This window comes from Baudoinia panamericana (genome assembly GCF_000338955.1).
Source record: "Baudoinia panamericana UAMH 10762 unplaced genomic scaffold BAUCOscaffold_8, whole genome shotgun sequence".
Lineage (NCBI taxonomy): Eukaryota > Fungi > Ascomycota > Dothideomycetes > Mycosphaerellales > Teratosphaeriaceae > Baudoinia > Baudoinia panamericana.
In genome coordinates this window covers 689,691-706,776 of record NW_006911264.1, presented here as the reverse complement: position 1 = coordinate 706,776, position 17,086 = coordinate 689,691, and the positions used below count along the sequence as shown (strand labels likewise).

The following is a 17,086-nucleotide window of genomic DNA, read 5'->3' as shown; positions in this document are numbered from 1 at the left end:
TGACGACGCTGCAATCATGCTTGCATCCCACCGGGTATCTTCCCCGAACTGCCCGTCACAACGCCGGACGCTATGCGATCATTGCGTGAACACTTGCTTACCTACTCTTCTTGACCTTCTTCTTGCCAACACTTTCCGCCTCCCTTTGCGCCTCGGCCAACGCTTCGCCAGCCTTCCGCTTGTTCTTGTCCTCCGCCCTTGATGACTTGACGCTGAACGTACTCCGCTTCTTACCGTCCTTTACAGCCTTCTCAGCGTCCTCCCAACCTGCATCGCCGTTCACAACAGCGTAGTTCTCCAGTGGAAGTGCATCAATCATCTGCTTGTGCCGTTCTCGCTCCATTTTGTCGAACTCCGCGCCGCCAGCTGCAAGCTCCGCTTCAAGCTCTCTGCCGACCGTCTCGGGGTCGATTGTGACGCCGTTCGTAGGTGCTTCCCCTTCTGCTCGTGGTAGATCGGCAACGATAGCACCTTCTTGCAGCTGTCGAAAATACATGCTGACCTTCCTGATCACCTTGTTGAACATGGCCAGCAATTGGCTCATGGCCAGACCAAGCTCCTTTTCCACATCTTCAAGCACCTTTCGCTGCAAGCCCACGGCGCAGAGCAGCGCTTGCTGTACGCCGGACAATCTGATTCCATTGTCGTTGCGCATACGGCCGGTGAAGTACAGCTCGGCTATGCTAGGTAGTAGATCCAGAATGGCATGATAGTCAATCATGCTATTTGCATACGAATCTAACCTCTTCAGGTCAAATGGCGTGAATGTGTCGTCCAGATGTGCTTTGTCAAGTGGCTTGACCTTTTCGCCCTCGGTTAAAAGCTTGATACCCAAGTTCGCTGACTCGTCAATAGCCAGCGCTTGCACGCTTCCGAAGGTGCGAAACTGATAGCTTAGTAATGACAAGAAGCGCTTATGGAAGTCTTGAGCATAAGCGCCTAGCCAGCTCGGATCGCTCGAAGCGGTCTCTAGCGTCCGAAGCATGACTGCAGTATGTTCGCCAGTAAGGTCATTAGGTGTCTGCCGCAGATACACTGGTACAAAGCCAGCACGCTTCCAGAACTTGTGCAACGGCTGTGTCAGACCATATGACACGCCGATGTACTCAAGGCCTGCCGGTTTGCGCTCTGACAGCCGCGCAAAAAGGGGCGGCATAGCTTTGATGTCACGAACTTTGACATTATCCGCGAGCAGTGTACTATTCTCGAGCTCAGTGTCGGTGACTCGGACCATCTCTTGCTCGTGCATGGCGGCCAAATCCTCGTTTTCGGACAAGTTGACATGCTTGCCTTCGTAAAACTCCGTCAGCAGCTGCAGTGCTCGAGAACCGTAGCCCATATTAGCATAGTCCGGATTCGTGGCAATGCGCACAATGCGCGCGCCGCTAAGACCTGCAAACTCCGAGTCCTGGAATTGCTGGCTTACAAGCCACGGTATAAGATCGCCACCTGCTCTCTGACCCCGTGAGAGGGCGCTAAGCACGCTCTCCTTGCTGATCTGGCCTTCGAGCGCAACTTGCAGCACACACAGTATCTCCGGCAGCCGATTTGCGTCCTCTTGCACTGGTGCCACAAGCACGAACAGCTGATGCGCCGGTGCGTCAGACATGAGCTGCAGGTCATTGGGAGTGTTCTTATAGTGCGACGCCACATACAGCGCCATCATATTCTGCAAGAACTTCTCGCTAACGGGGTGAAATGAGAAGAGAGTGTCGCGATTGACCTGCAATAGCTGACATTGTGATGGATGCGGTGTGCCATGAAGATTCGACCGTCGTGGCAATGTTGCGTCGAGGCAGAGCAGTCGGTTCAACCACCGCTCAACACTGTCGCCTTGCGCGTACCTAATGGGTTCCGATAGCGTAATCTCCCGCAACGAGCGTGAGGAAGCCGGTGTGTATGCACCATCCGCATGCTTACTATCCGTGCGACTGGCAACTTGCTGATCGCCATTGAGCTTCTTCTGGCCTCTCGATTGTTCGCGAAGCTGCTGAATGAGCTTCAGAGAAAGCGACCGACCGGTACCTTCGTAGCCGTTAATGGTGGAAGCCATGAAGACAAGATACGGACCCAGCAGTTTCCGCACGTGCGGCAACGGTATCGCGGCGGCTTCATCGATGACGACCAATTCAGCTTGCCCGAGCGTGTATGCATCCTGTGGTTGGATGTATTGTATTGTTTGTCGATGTTGCCTGTGAACATTGACCCTCACGATAGCCTTATTGAAGTCGGGGTTCGTCGACTGGATGATGGTATAGTCCTGATGGTCGAGGTAGCCAAGCGCATCAAAGCCCTTGAAAACAAATTCGAAGAGGGTCTTGAGGTTCTCTGGTGATGGCGATGTGATGAAGATGTTACTATAGCCGTGAGCGACCGCCGCGGCTATTGCCACTCCTAGCGCTGCGGACTTGCCTCGACCACGAGCTGCCGTGAGTGTGACGGTGCTGGCAAGCGTCTTCTCCGAAATGGCCTCCACGAAGGTAAGCAGAGCTTTCGCCTGATCGACAGTCTTCGCAAGTTGTACTAGTGGGCCAACAGGTTGCGTATCTGCGAGGCTGGCCTTAATTTCTGCTAACTCCATCGCCGACGCAGACTTGCCTTCGTTGTCTTCCAACGGCTTCTTCTCCACGACTGACTTGCCTCCAGAGATGGGCAGTACATTCATCTCATCATCGATCACAAGGCATGACTCACAACTGCCAAGAGACAAGATGAATCGCTCGTTGAAACGTGCGACAACGTCGCCATGTGCTTCGGTTCGATATCTCGAGTGAATATCCATGGACAAGGTATACAATTGCTTCAGACTGTTCATGCCCCTGAGCAATAGCAATACAAGGCCGCCGCCTTCCACCGTCTCAATCGTCCGGGCGAGCAAATTCGGCGTAATTGCCTCGAAGTCCTGTAGTATGCACATGCCATAGGTGTTACCGAGTATTCGGTCGGTCTCCTTGTAGTAGACATATCGAATGTTCTGCGTGCTGACGAACAATTCGAATGGATCCTCCACATCTGCTTCTCGGATACCTCGCTTGATCTCTTTCTTGACCTTCTTCTCCCGCTTTTTGCGATGGCTGGTGAAGCCAAGCAGTTTGTTCTTGTACGCCCATAGCACACTCTTGTTCAACTTGATGTCAAGATTGAGGAGGATGTGGTAAAGATTGACGATGACATCCTTCTGCCTGTCTCCTACAATAACGAAGAAGCTGCGCTTCTTCTCGAGCACGCCATTGCGGATGAGCGCCGGTATGCGCGCATCGATCGCTTTCTTCACCATCTCCACAGTACCTTGAACTCACAATTGCACCGCATTCTCTGCCGCATTGGCTCGACAAGGCGGGTAGTGACCTATGGGTAGACTATGGATGGGAAGTCCGAGAGCAGCCAGAATATGCAAAAGCCTTTATGTGCGCAGCCAAAAAGTTCGCCTACAGGCTTCCCCGGCATTGATCGACGCCGCTCGCATCGGACCGTCATGACCGCGGGAGTCCGTGCGACTTTTGCGGGCTGGTAAGCTAACCTCACTTCACGAGCAATGATTCGACCTGAGCATATAGGAAGAATAGAGTGTTCGCCAACAACGCCGAGCATGCGTGAAGCGGAATGGTTGTTGGAGTGCTTCGGTGTTGTTTCAGAATGTCGGCCAGCAACGCGCTTTCACAAGCATCAGAGATGGCATCACAAGTCGGTCCTTTCTGCAGGTCGCTCTTCATGTGGTCGGTAGAAGCGACTAGTGTCTAGGGTTCAGGACACTCCTAAGGCTGAGTTCAACTTGTGCCGTGCATCCACTATGGTCGTGCCTTCCGAATGCGTGCGCGGCCATGCACGTGATGTCGCCTTCATTTGCGCATTGTAAGGCTAAAGCTACGAGATCGCTCACACCTTTTCACCAATTGTCACTTCTCTTGTCTCGCACTGAGCTTGTCCAGCAAATCAGCTGACCACTATATCGCTCCTTCCTTCCATCTCATCGGACAGATTCCGCGGTGCCGACGCCGATACCCCGGCGTGGGTCTGCCTTAGCTTGCTCACAATCTTTACAGGCAGCCGAACCTGCAGCGATCATCGGCATGAAATTGTCAGAACCCACGCCCGAGCAGCTGTTCGACTGGTCATCTGCGCAGTAACATTTCTTTCAGTAGCACGACACGTGTACCCAGACTCACAGCAGCTAGCGTTCGATATACCAACCGCTTCATTCACTCCAAGCGCAATGCTCTACCTTCTTGCGAAGGCTGTCGGCTTCGCAAGCGATATATTCAGCTTGTTTGTTGCGAAGTGCACAATCTTCCGGCAGCTGTGCCACATCCACAACCGCACAGACAAGTCGAAGGCACCGTGGCCACATCAACTGTCCAGCGAGATACTCCAACCGGGACCTAACGAGATCATCGTCAGGGATCCGACGTACTTTGAGCGGTGCGCACGCCTTCCGAAGGTGGGTCTATTGTCTTGCACCGCAGGTGTGCTTCTGGAAGTCCGCTAACACCGTGCACCTGGAAAGGTTTACGTATCGCCATCAATAGCTCAAATCCTTGTCGGTACAGGGATCGCAGAGAAGTTCGCCCGCGGCCTAGACATGAACAACATTCTCAAATATGAGCGGCTCATCGAAGATTGCAACATGCAGTTACTAATGACATTGACCGAAGCTGCCACTGTAAGCACAGATGTCAATCTGTCGGACACCATTGCAAGCTATGCTTACGACGTGCTCTTTGCGACCACAGTTGGGAAGCCTGCGGGTTTCCTTAAGCGTCCAATAGACGTTTCTGAGTTACAGATCGCAATGCATGAGTGGAAGTCGTCCACGGTGTCGAGTGGATCATATTTCCGCTTTCACCCACTCATCAATCGCGTCGCCAGCTACTCAAGGCGGAAGCGAGATGTAGTTGATCATCTTCTTGACCATCTCCCTGCAAACATCAGCAAGGCAACCGGCGGCCTTGCGCGGCACATCGTTAGAAAGGGGCAGCATGTGGACGTGGTGCGCGACGCTACCAGGAAGCCGAAATTCTTTGCTGCTATCATTGCATTGTTTGTGGCTGGTAGCGATCCGCTGATCCTGCACATACTGGCCTCACTGTTCCACATCTACAACAACCCGGAGCTCATTGAAAGGATACGTGACGAGATGCACAACGCCTGCGTCGGCTCACCGTCCAGCTTGCGATATCTACTCCGTCACCAATGGGAGATGCCGGTACTGCACGCCGCCTTGAATGAGTCACTCCGATTGTACCAAGACCACTCGACCAGCACGAAGTACGTTTCACCTAAAGGTGGCGTCACAATTGGCGACACGCATGTGCCAGAAGGGGTGAGTTAGTTTGATACAGCTATTTTTATCGTTATTTGCTTGCTATTATAACAATACCTATTAGCTCCTGTGCGACCTTGGTCATCCGCAGCTGAATGCGGTATCGCATTTGCAGCTTCTGAACTCAAAGGGAAGCTTGGACCATGATATATCTTCATACACGCATCAACGAGCAATTCCTGGGGCTCTACACTGAGCAAAGCACTTGTGAAGACTCGATACTGACAAGACATGCATGTGCAGTGTACGATTTGCCTGGAGCCTTCGGCGGCACATGTCAATCCAGATATCTTCGGTGCGGACGCGGACACGTGGAGACCAGATCGCTGGCTGCAAGACCCTGCCACATCTGAAACGAGGCGGGTGCATATCACCACTGTAAGTCTCCCCTACTCACCCATCCTATTGTCAACAATAGCCTTCTGCACTGCTATTGTCACGGTAGTGTCTTGCCACGCCTACAAATAGGCCTTCGTCTCCCTCCAAGCCCTCTTATCGTTCTCTCAGACAACCACTTCCGACACACATCTCTCCAGCAACATCACACCTCAGCACACATACTCAAGCATCTTTTGCGCATCATCAATACAGCATACTCAATCTGACTTGTCCAAGTTCGGTGCATCATCCAACCATTGTCCAGGCAAAGACTTGCACTACGCACTGCTCATTAAGCTCCTCGTATCTATCCTGCCCAACGTCGATCTCGAAATGGCTACCACGAGGTTCAACAATGGCCCGATCATGGCCACTCCCCACATTACCGGCGGTGTTAACGGTGCCAACACTGCTAGAAATGTCTATAAGGGGCGCAATAATAACGGCCGCAACGGCGCTCGCAATAATCTTCGCAACGATCGTCGCAATGGCGGCCGCAACCAGTCCAACAGCTACAACAACAGTGTTCCCCGCAACTACGGCTTCGACAACCGCAACGACTTCACAACCCCAAACGGCACAAGCGCTACCGTGCCACCTAATGCGCATGCCGGTTGGGGTACGTTCTCCGATGCCTCTCACTCACAGTGGGCTGCGAAGAAAGCCGAGGATGCCGCCATAGCTACGGATCCCGAGAAATTCGCGGCGTACAAAGCCGAGCAGGAGCAGAAACTCCAAGCGCGCATCGAAGCCCGTGCAGAGTTGCCAGAGAGAGAGCACAAGTGCACCTTCCGCCGCACGACCGGCAAGACGAAGAACGGCAAGCTTGGCGGTGCTCCGGTATTCGCTGAAACCATGGTCGTTACCGGTAATGGCAAGTCTGAGACGGTCATCCACGAGAAGGTTGACAGCACCCCGGGTTCTACCAACACCGCCACCGTCGCCGCCACCGCCATCACTCCTACTCCTTCTCCTTCCGGTAGCAAGCCTAAGTTCATCCCGCCGCATCTGCGCGCTAAGGTCGCTGTCGAGAACGCCGTCGCAGACCATGCCGCTGCCGCCGCCGAGAAGGCCACTGCTGCCGAGTGGGTCGCTGCCAAGCTTCCGCATGCGAGGGTCTAAGTACACGATGTATTGAGGCGGTAGGCGGTGTTTGTTGGCTAGGTGATTGAGAACTTGACGCGATGGTACCCGGTTTCGTTGACCTGGGTGCCTCGCTACGGCTTACTTACTTGCGTGCTTTGGCAAGATGACTGGCGAACCTGGCATGATGTAGCCTAGTGTACCTTGAGACACTGACGCCAGCATGTATACTGTTTATGTAATTCACCTCAATCCATCTGCTCCATGGCTTCCTGACTGTTCGGTGTCCAGTTGTCGTTGCGCCAGACGCACTCTTGCGGTGCTCTTCTGCCAGTGCTTCCTCGCTGACGCCGCTGCTAGTGCGCGTGACGATGCCTGTTGCGTGCAATACGCGGAAGTGTCTGCATCATGAGAGGTGAAGGCTGATCCTAACCCGTGGCATCGGAAGCTCTCGGACGCTCACTTCGACCACCCGCCACTTGTCCATGGCTTGTCTTGCTCACGGCCCATCTGACCAATGCAAGCTTCTTGTTACTAAGACTCTACCACCTTTCATCCCTTCTGCGACTCGGTACCACCTTTACTTTCCCTCGCCAGCCGAGCCCTTGGATCTTCCAACGCCTTGATCTGCTCTCTACCCCAATGCCGAATCTCATCCATCACCGTCCTACCCTTCCCCGTCTCCAAATACCCAAAGCCGTAGACGGCGACGAATAAGATGCTGGCCCACTGTACCAAAGTCACAGCTTTTTTCCAGTTCGGGCGAGCCCACTTGAGCTTCGTACGCCGGCGGTAGCGACGCTCAAGTCGGAATTGATGTCTTGTTGATAGCTGGGTGAAGTCGGGAGGCCATATGCGCTTGCAGTGATATGGGTTGGTTTCGAGGGTATATGGGAAGTTGATAAGGGTGGGGGGCGTTACAGGACCACGGCGGAAGAGAGACGTGAAAAGAGAAGTTGCCATGTCCAGCAGCTCCAGCAATGAGGTGGACGAAGCAACAATAATTGTATGCCAGTAGACGACCAGGTCTTATGTTGTTGATGTGGGAGCTCAACACCCACGGCTCCATCAATAATCAATCAATACGACTACAGTGAAATGAAACCTCGGCAATAAGACGTGAACAATTTCTACAACAGAGCTCCGTTTCCTCATCAAAGCTGCAAAAATACACATATGAGCTCCTCGTGACTCACCACGCTGCTCTCACTTCGCCTCGCCGTCTCACGGCTGCCATCCGGCCTTCGCTCCCTACCAACGAAATCATACGCGACCATGGCAGCCGTCCAAGCAACGCAGCAGGCTCTTCAGCCCAACAACCAACCCAAAGGCACCCTCAAGATTGAAAACACCGACAAACGTGACACCCTGATCTCTTCAGAGAAACAGTACCAGCGCGCTTGGGCCGATGCGAAGATCTTCGAGCAGAATGCGCCGAGTCTGCAGGATGTCCCCTTCCACTCTATCGCACCGAGAGAGCTTCACGAGAAGTATCCGAAATACATGGCTACTATGGCGTATCCCTACATGAACGGCACCCTCCACGCTGGTCACTCGTTCACCGTGTCGAAGGTTGAGTTCGCGATTGGGTGGGCGAGGATGCGAGGGAAGAGGGCGCTGTATCCGCAAGGCTACCACTGTACCGGCATGCCTATCAAAGCTTGCGCGGACAAGCTGGTGCGAGAGATTGAGATGTTCGGTCAGAACTTCGAGCGGTGTGAGCTCAATCGGGTTACAGATCAGGCAGACGATGATAGTCACGACAAGGAGAACGGTGTACCCAATGGCGCGCCTCCTGCTCCTGTACCAGCGCCTACTCAGGAGACGACAAAGGAGGACGTGACAAAGTTCACTGCAAAGAAGAGCAAAGCTGCTGCGAAGACTAATGTGGCGCTCAAGTATCAGTTCCAGATCATGCTCGCAATAGGCATACCTATCGAAGAGATTCACAAGTTCGCGGATCCGCAGCATTGGCTCAAATTCTTCCCGCCGCTCTGCCAACGAGATCTGACAAATCTCGGCTGCAGGATAGACTGGAGGCGAAGCATGGTGACTACAGATGCCAATCCCTACTACGATGCTTTCGTGCGCTGGCAGATGGTGCGCCTAAAGGAAATGGGCAAGATCCGGTTTGGAAAGCGGTACACTGTCTACTCACCAAAAGACGGCCAAGCGTGTATGGACCACGATCGGAGTACAGGCGAAGGTGTTGGCGTGCAGGAGTACACGGCGCTGAAACTGCGGGTAAAGGAGTGGGCGGAGGCAGCTCGGAGTAAGGTGCATGGCAAGGTTCCAGAAGGCGGCAACGTCTACTTCGTGCCTGCGACGTTGAGACCGGAAACGATGTACGGGCAGACGCATTGTTTCGTTGGACCTGGCATTACTTACGGCATCTACGAGATGGAGAAGGGCAAGGAGTACTACTTCATTTCTGAGCGAGCGGCGAGGAACATGGCTTTCCAAAACATCTTTCCGAAATGGGGCGAGTTTCCGAAGGTTGCGGAGTTGCAAGGCGCAGATGTTATCGGCACGCTCGTGCAAGCACCCCTATCCGTCCACAAGGATGGCATCCGTATCTTGCCCATGGAGTCCGTCAAGGCGTCGAAAGGTACCGGCGTGGTCACCTCGGTCCCCTCGGACTCGCCGGACGATTACGCAACAATGATGGACCTGATCAAGAAGGCTGATTATTACAAGATCAAGAAGGAGTGGGCGGATCTTGAGATTCTACCGATCATCGAAACGCCTTCGTACGGCAACCTGACGGCGAAGTACCTGGTCGAGACGATGAAGATAAACTCGCCCAAGGACGCTAAACAGCTTGCCGAGGCGAAGGATCTGGCATACAAAGAAGGCTTCTACCAGGGCAAGATGATTTTTGGCGAATTTGCGGGCAAGTCAGTCGAGGAAGCCAAGCCGCTCGTTCGGCAGCAGCTGATCGACAATGGCGAGGCCTTTGCATACGCGGAGCCCGAAGGTCTGGTCGTCTCAAGATCCGGAGACGAGTGCGTTGCCGGTCATCTCGATCAGTGGTTCATGAACTACGGCACGCCTGAGCGCAGTGGCGACTCGAGCTGGCAGCCCGCCGTCCTCGAGCACGTTAAAAACGAAGACGGCGAGCACCTCAACACTTTCTCCACAGAAGTCAAGAACAACTTCATGAACGTGCTGGACTGGCTAGCACAATGGGCATGCGCACGGTCCTATGGTCTAGGGACTAAGTTGCCTTGGGATAAGTCGCAGCTTGTTGAATCGCTTTCTGACTCCACGATCTACATGGCATACTACACAATCGCGCACCTTCTGCACAAAGACATCTTTGGCAAGGAGCGCGGCGATGCCAACATTGGTGCTGAAGAGATGACGGATGAGGTTTGGGACTACCTCTTCTGCCGCACCGACAGCATACCTTCAAGTACGAGCATCAAGAAAGACACCCTGGAGCGCATGAGGCGGGAGTTCGAGTACTGGTACCCGCTCGATGTGCGAATATCGGGGAAAGACTTGATCCAAAACCATCTCACCTTCTTTTTGTACGTACATGTTGCTCTGTTTAAGCCGGAATATTGGCCACGCGCCATTCGGTGTAACGGACACCTTATGCTCAACGGCGAGAAGATGTCGAAATCTACTGGCAACTTCCTCACCCTATCGGATGCGACAAACAAGTTTGGCGCGGATGCGACGAGGATAGCGATGGCGGACGCCGGCGATGGTATCGAGGATGCAAACTTCGAGGAGACCGTCGCCAACGCCACGATTCTACGCATGTTCGAGCTGAGGCAATGGTGCGAGTCCGTCATCCAAGACGCACGCTTGCTCAAGGGCGACGAATCTTATACTCACGTCAAGGAGAATGAAAGGCACAAGAACAATGATGCCATCCAACGCACAGGCGCCAAGGTGTTCTGGGACGACGTCTTCGAAAACGAGCTTAACGGGCTCGTGAGAACAACGGAGGACGAGTATGAGGCGACAAACTATAAGGCGGCCATCAAGAGCGGACTCTACGACTTCATTGGCGCCAGGGATTTCTATCGAGAGGCTACGAAGGCCGCCGGTGTCGGCATGCACCATGACTGCGTGAAGCGATACGTAGAACTCCAAGCTCTAATGGTCACCGTCGTGGCGCCACACTGGGCAGAGTACATCTGGCTAGAGGTGCTGAAGCAGCCGGAAACCGTCCAGAATGCGCAGTGGCCATCAGTTCCGGAAACCAAAGCGAGCCTCAACACTGCGCGGGAGTACGTTCGCAACACGTCCTCGAACATCACGTCGGCGGAAGGTGCGCAGCTCAAGAAGATCGCCAAAGGCAAGCAAGCTAGCTACGACCCGAAGCAAGGCAAGAAGTTGAGCATCTACGCGGCGCTGAAGTACCCAGCATGGCAAGACTCCATCATTGACACTGTCCGTCAACATTTCGAAGACATGAAGCTCGACATCGGCGCTGTTAGCAAAGCGATACCCAAAGCGGAGTCTAAGCGCGCCATGCCTTTCGTGCAACAGCTCAAGAAGTCCCTCGAGAGCGGCGTGAAACCTGAGACGGTGTTTGAGCGTAAGCTCGGGTTTGACGAGATCGAGGTGTTGAAGGAGATGGTGCCGGGGTTGAAGCAGACGGTGCAAAAGTGCGAGACGGTCGAGGTGGTGGTTGTGGAGGACGGTGGGAAGAGCGGGAAGGTAGTGGCGGGGAGTGAGAGTGTCAGGACCGGAGAGGAGAGAAAGGACTTGCCGCCAGTGGCGGAGAATGCCGTACCAGGGCAGCCCACTTTCTTCTTCGAGAATGTGTGAGTACATACCCGTCCAAAGCAAGAGTATGGTCATCACAAGCGTCAGCTCAGGACCGCCACGCTTATCGGGAGACATGACCGGTTTGTAGGCATCCGTCAGTCTGAACGAGCAAAAGTAGGACAAAGCCTGTAGCAGTCTGAAAGGCGTCACTGAATGATGTACAGTATGGAGACCTAGCCTCAATGAGCTGCTGATTGCCAGTGCTTGCCCATATATATCCCTTCACCCCCACTCACTTCCACAACTTCCATCCACCCTTCCTCCGCCCGCCCTCGTCGTAGCTCGCAGTCCGCCCCTGCACACTCGGCCTGCGTCCCACGCCGCCATCGCCACCCCAGGGTCCGCCATCATCACCTATCCCAAAGAACCTCTCCGCTTTGCTCGGTCGGCGAACCTGCATGCTAAGTCTCCCTGCTGGCTCCGGAGGCGGTCGGTCATCGTATTCGTCGTCAAGTGCCGTCTCACTTTCATCATATTCGGCTGGGTCGTTTTGGCGCCAGTTTGTATGAGGTGCGTTCGTTCGGTCCGTTGCTGCTTGATTGCCCGTCGGTGCACTGGAGTATCGTTGACCCAATTGCGGCGGGTAAGGGTCGTGGTGATTAGCGTTAATGGATGACGGCTGCGGCTGTGGCTGCCCGATTGGCGGCGCAGAGAGATGGTACCCTTTATCATACGCGCTCCGCTCTGGTGGGTGTTGCTGCTGCCTCCCATCATCATGCCCGTTCCCGCCATCTGCGGCACCATCGGCGCCGTACGGATGCTGTTGCACTCCAGCTAAAGCATCGTCAGCACGGCCGTTGAAACGACCCTGATGTCCCCTCCCCGTGGTCAAGGGCGGCGTCGGCGTGGCGTCTCTGCTGTAACCATCATCCCCAATCTCATGCTTCGCCGTCGCAGCGCCACCAAAACCTCGGAGTCTATCCATCAAGCTCCCTCTCCTCTTCTCCTGGAAGCGTAGTGGCTGCTCCACATCCTGCTGGTGTTGTGCCTGTTGCGCATTCGGATGGTGGAGGTGGTGTTGGGCCTGTTCGTAATGCTCATGCTCATGCTCATGCTGGTGAGGGTGCTGATGCTGCTGGTGGTGCGTCGCGTCATCCTCATACCAAAGTGCCGGCACCAGCAGCCGGTACGACGCCGTTTCGCCGAGCGGATCCCGCTGGTCGACCTCAACATGCAACGTAATATCCAAGCCATGCTGCAAGTCGACGTGGCCCGGTTCCCTACCGTCGCCCGTCTTCGCAGCCGCCTTCCTCGCTTCCTTCACGGACAAATTCGTAGGCCGCCGATGGAACGCATTAGTAGGTCTTGTCTGCGGTCCATCTCCGTCACCTTGCTGAAAATACCCATCTCTGGCCAGTCCGCCCACGCTGCTAGCACGCTGCAGCCCGCCTTGCGGAGGTCTGGCTGCTCCCTGTTCATGCGAGCTATACGGTCTCATGTCCTCCGGCGGACCCCGTATCGACTGCTGATTCTTACTGCGCCCCGACCCCGATAACCGCCTGATCAGCCCACCCGGACCTCTGCCTAGCGACATAGTCCTCCCCATGGAACCAGGCGGGTATCGCCTATCGCCATCAGATCTACCTCTCTCATCAGGCGTGTCCATCCCACCTTGAGCAGCAGGCATCTCGTTCGGTGTGCCCGGCGGCGTCTCTCCCGGCACAAACTCCCTTATACCACACCAATTCCGCCGTGGCATGAGAAATTTGTTAGCCCTCCGTCCTCCATCAACTTCCGTATCAAAAAGCGGGATCATATGCTCCTCCGTCTCCTCATCCAATCTATGCACCTTGTTCCGTCTCTGCAGCGCATCCGCCAACATGTTCGGCGGCGGAGTATTCACGATCGCCGAGCTGATCACATTTGGCATATACCGATGATCGCGATCCTTCGACACCGGGCCGAAGCGCTTGGTCGTGTAGAACTGTCCCACAGCCGCGAGGTGGACGTCGCCGCTTAGGATCGTGATGCGCACGCTCTTCTCCGCCGCAAGGTCCTGCAGTTCCTGAATGAACCAGTTCCGCTCGTCCTTGTGATGTTTGGCCGTCCAGTGGTCGTCGAGATCATCCAGCACCTCCACGCCACCATCGAACTTATTCACAAAACCGCCTAGCTTCCCTATCCGGCCGAGCGCTTTGACGGGTTCGATAACCCTGCTGCTGAGCACGTTTTCCAGAAAGTTTAACCGCGGGTACGCAATCGGCACGCCCAATAGCACAATCAAGTGCCTCGTCTCACCCTTGACAATCTCCTCATGCAGCCGCTCAAAGACGAGATCATACGTCTTCTCGCTGACGATCGACTCCCGCAGCCGTTCAGTCCTGCAGTCCAAAGCCAACAACGCCACCTTCCGCCCCCCGCCCAACCACAGGAAGACACTCCGGCTGAGCTGGTTGATGTACGGTCCGGGACTTGCACCCAACAGCCAGCTCGGCTCCGCCTTCTCCGTCTCAGCCACGACGCTCTGATGCTGGAACAGCATGTAGTACTTGAACGCCACGGCACCCAACCCTGCAAAAACGTAATTGCTCATGAATGAATGCGGATACGAGCCAAACCCATCCATAATATCGTGGTCATCCCACATATTCACCATCGGGATCTGGCTCGCCGCCATCGCGAACAGGCCCTGGGAGAACCACATCGCGTACCGGTTCAGCCAGAAGAACTCGAGCTCCTCCTGCATCTCCGACGTGAAAGGCGCGGTGGCTTTGTGTTCCGCATTCTTCATTTGCGTCCAGCGCGCGAACAGCGTGCACTCGTGCATGGCGGCATCCATGTATATCTGGTCGCCGCCTCCCAACATGACGTGAAAGGGTCGCATTTGGTGCTTGTTGAGGACATCCCGCCACAGTGGGTCAGGGCCGGAGAAGTCGTCTGGGTGGACGGAGGCGGAGAAGCCGTTGCAGGAGTGGAACATGATGTTCATTGCCTCGCCGCGGGCTGGGATCCAGAAGCCGATGGCTGGGCCTTTGTTGATGCGGTACGCGATGCGCTGTTGCGTGGCGCCGAGTTCGATCTCGAGGTTGAAGCGCCAGAAGGTGCAGCCGCGCTCGGCATGTAGGCGGAAAGCATGGACTTCGCGGTAGCGGCCTGACTTCTCGAGGACGTTGCGCTTGACGCGTGATTTGTCCTGGAAAGTGATGTGTGGGCTTTGCCGATCACCAGGTTGGCCTAGAGTCTGTGGGCCTAAAATGGGCGTTCGGGTGGCGGCGTAGAGTCCTTGTGGGTTTTCGCGGCGGCTCAGATCGACGCCAGCTTCAATGTCGTGGACTGGACGTACGTACAACGGTCGGCCAGTGCGTGACAGCTTCACTTGTCCCGCGATTGGATCTTCATACTCTGGTGGCATCTCCTGTCCGCTTTCGAGCAAGTGCTGGGGCGGCGGCTGCTGCAAATCCATGTGTTGGCCGAAAATGCGCAAGATGGGCGCTGGGGAGTAATCAGACTGAGCATCATCCGTGACTATCATGACACTGCCACGCCAGTACTCCCGAGCTCCCGCGGTCGAGGAGCGGCCGCTGCTTTCTTCGCTACGGACGCCAGTATATCGCAGCAGTGGCCCGCACTTCAGATACAGCGGCGGGCGGAAATGCTTCGCTTCTTCCTCGTACGGCCCATCGTACTGTGGAGGTGCCTGCCTAGAGGAGCCGCTTGAGCTTGACTGCTTGTTCCTCTTCTCCCACCACGCCGCGCTCCCCTTGTCTACAGCACCATCCTGCACTGTAGGCCGTTCGCCAGCTTGAAGGTCAGCAACCGCGAGCCTCGCAACGCCAGCATTGCGCCACTCATCCAGAGCGTTCCGGTCCACTTGACGCTCAGGCTCCTCATGCCCGTTACGCTGAAAGAGGCCGCCAAAGCGATGATGCTTCTCCCGTTGCTGCGCATGCACTGGGGTCACTTCAGCGCCGAAGCCGACGTGTTGGCGCGCTTCTTGTCCTGCCGCTGTCTGAGGTGGGATTTCGTAAGGTATTGGATCGTGTGGGCCCGTCGCCACTTGTTCACGGGGCACAGGGTCTGGCTTGAGATGATTCGCCGCTACCTGCTCACGGTCACTGCGGACACCGGCTACGTCACCGGCACGATCAGTATGCGGCAGGCCCTGGTGCCTCTCCACGTCCGGCGCGGCGGTCTCATGGTCATGCGGCCCTCTGAATGTGGGCCCGCTCTTCCCATACCATTCGGTAGGAGGCGGACCGCGCTTCTGCAGCTTCTTGCTGCCACTTCTGCCCAAACTGTTAGTTCTGCTGAAGCCTCCGTCAGCGCTCGTAGGACTGATAGGTGACTGCTGCGGCGACTGCTGCTGAGGCCCCTTCCGTCGCTCGTGGGCGGCTTTGCCTCGTTCCGCAGCCGACATGCTGCCCGCCGCCATCGCAGCAGCTGCACCGGCAAAGCCTGCGTCTCTAGCGCGGTGCCGGTAGTTGCTGCCTGAGCGGTTAAGGTCACTAGATCCACGTGTACTGCCAGAGCGGTTGAGGTCAGTAGATTCACGTGTGTTGGCCGAGCGATTGAGATCGTTAGTTTGACGAATACTGCCTGAGCGATTGAGATCAGTAGCTTGGCGCGTACTGCCCGTGTGGTGGAAATCATGAGGTTGGCGTGTGTTGCCTGCGCGGTTAACATCGGTAGATTGACGTGCACTGCCTGCGCGGTTGAAGTCGTTAGATTGACGTATACTGCCTGAGTGGTCGAAGTCGGTAGGCTGACGTGCTATATCGGCCTGCTGAGGTCTCGCGTTCGCATATGGAATGGCGCCCTGATCGCGCGGGGCTGCAGGCGGTCGATCATACCGGACAGGTTCCGGCATAACACGAGCATGCCGTTCTCCGTTGCCTCGCGGATACTCTTCCTCGTCCGCGCTCGTCTCCGCCTTCAAAGCTTCCGACGCCCTTCTAAATCTTGCACTCCCACTTTCCGCCTTATGCGCGACAGCTGGTGGCACCTCCGCTAACGGCTGTCTCGGGCGCTCTTCCCTTCTCACACCATCCTCCACCAGCCTCCTGTGCTCATCGCTCACCACCCTCCCCTTCTCGCTCCGCAGCGTGCCACGCCTCAGCACCTCGCCTTCGGCAGGTAGATCAGCAGCATCGCCACTCTTCCGCACGCCATCGCGCTGCCGTATGCGCTCCTCCGCTTGCTCCAAGCGTGCACGTTTCTCCTCCTTGCTCGCGAACTCCGCTTCCAGCTTCTGCAAGGGTGAACGGTCGGGCACGGACTGCCGTCGCTGTAGGTCTGATGTGTTGCTTGTGGTGCTGAGATGGCGTTGCTTGGGTTGCGAGCCGGGTGAGGTGAGTTCGGGAGACCATGGCTTGCTGCGCAGGTTGTCGGGGACGGCGTTTGGATTGATGCGCAAGGGTGGTTGATGCGAGGAGCCGGGCGGATGTGTGCTGTTGACATGCTGCGTGCGTGCTAGTTGCTCCGACGTGGTCGCTTCGGGGGGTGCGCGGTAGTGTAGCTTCTGCGTCGCTTCTTCTGCCAGCTCGCGGATTTTGTTTGAGTGGGAGCGTTCTACGCCGT

General features: G+C 55.8%; 6 protein-coding genes across 6 annotated transcripts; 3 read left to right on the top strand and 3 right to left on the bottom strand.

The window, feature by feature from the left end:
- Window positions 1-97: 97 nt before the first annotated feature.
- Window positions 98-3,277, bottom strand: BAUCODRAFT_72924 (uncharacterized protein; the record flags this gene model as incomplete). The annotated part of the gene is made up of 1 exon (XM_007679414.1): window positions 98-3,277. One exon carries the CDS (start codon window positions 3,275-3,277, stop codon window positions 98-100), a length of 3,180 nt encoding a protein of 1,059 aa, XP_007677604.1.
- Window positions 3,278-3,773: 496 nt separating this feature from the next.
- BAUCODRAFT_532612 (uncharacterized protein) lies at window positions 3,774-5,910 on the top strand. Its single transcript, XM_007679602.1, has 3 exons — window positions 3,774-4,438; window positions 4,505-5,320; window positions 5,564-5,910. Exons 1-3 carry the CDS (start codon window positions 4,214-4,216, stop codon window positions 5,786-5,788), a joined length of 1,266 nt encoding a protein of 421 aa, XP_007677792.1. The 5' UTR covers window positions 3,774-4,213; the 3' UTR covers window positions 5,789-5,910.
- BAUCODRAFT_532588 (uncharacterized protein) lies at window positions 5,861-7,076 on the top strand. Its single transcript, XM_007679601.1, has one exon. The coding sequence runs from the start codon at window positions 6,032-6,034 to the stop codon at window positions 6,818-6,820; it is 789 nt and encodes a 262-aa protein (XP_007677791.1). The 5' UTR covers window positions 5,861-6,031; the 3' UTR covers window positions 6,821-7,076.
- BAUCODRAFT_532755 (uncharacterized protein) lies at window positions 7,072-7,951 on the bottom strand. The gene has a single exon (XM_007679600.1). The coding sequence runs from the start codon at window positions 7,742-7,744 to the stop codon at window positions 7,334-7,336; it is 411 nt and encodes a 136-aa protein (XP_007677790.1). The 5' UTR covers window positions 7,745-7,951; the 3' UTR covers window positions 7,072-7,333.
- A 105-nt stretch (window positions 7,952-8,056) lies between these two features.
- BAUCODRAFT_123701 (uncharacterized protein) lies at window positions 8,057-11,569 on the top strand (the record flags this gene model as incomplete). Its single annotated transcript, XM_007679599.1, has 1 exon — window positions 8,057-11,569. The coding sequence occupies one exon, from the start codon at window positions 8,057-8,059 to the stop codon at window positions 11,567-11,569; it is 3,513 nt and encodes a 1,170-aa protein (XP_007677789.1).
- Window positions 11,570-13,235: 1,666 nt separating this feature from the next.
- BAUCODRAFT_59177 (uncharacterized protein) lies at window positions 13,236-15,110 on the bottom strand (the record flags this gene model as incomplete). The annotated part of the gene is made up of 2 exons (XM_007679336.1): window positions 13,236-14,721; window positions 15,019-15,110. Coding segments are annotated over 2 exons (1,578 nt in total), but the record flags the coding sequence as incomplete, so codon positions are not given.
- Window positions 15,111-17,086: the final 1,976 nt, after the last annotated feature.

Excerpts from the sequence above, each read along its gene's own strand:
- BAUCODRAFT_532612 (XM_007679602.1), top strand. The coding sequence starts at position 4,214 with ATGCTCTACCTTCTTGCGAAGGCTGTCGGCTTCGCAAGCGATATATTC. Across the intron at positions 4,439-4,504 it reads GGTGCGCACGCCTTCCGAAG|GTTTACGTATCGCCATCAAT; the intron begins GTGGGTCTATTG and ends GCACCTGGAAAG. Across the intron at positions 5,321-5,563 it reads ACACGCATGTGCCAGAAGGG|TGTACGATTTGCCTGGAGCC; the intron begins GTGAGTTAGTTT and ends ATGCATGTGCAG.
- BAUCODRAFT_532588 (XM_007679601.1), top strand. The coding sequence starts at position 6,032 with ATGGCTACCACGAGGTTCAACAATGGCCCGATCATGGCCACTCCCCAC.
- BAUCODRAFT_532755 (XM_007679600.1), bottom strand. The coding sequence starts at position 7,744 with ATGGCAACTTCTCTTTTCACGTCTCTCTTCCGCCGTGGTCCTGTAACG.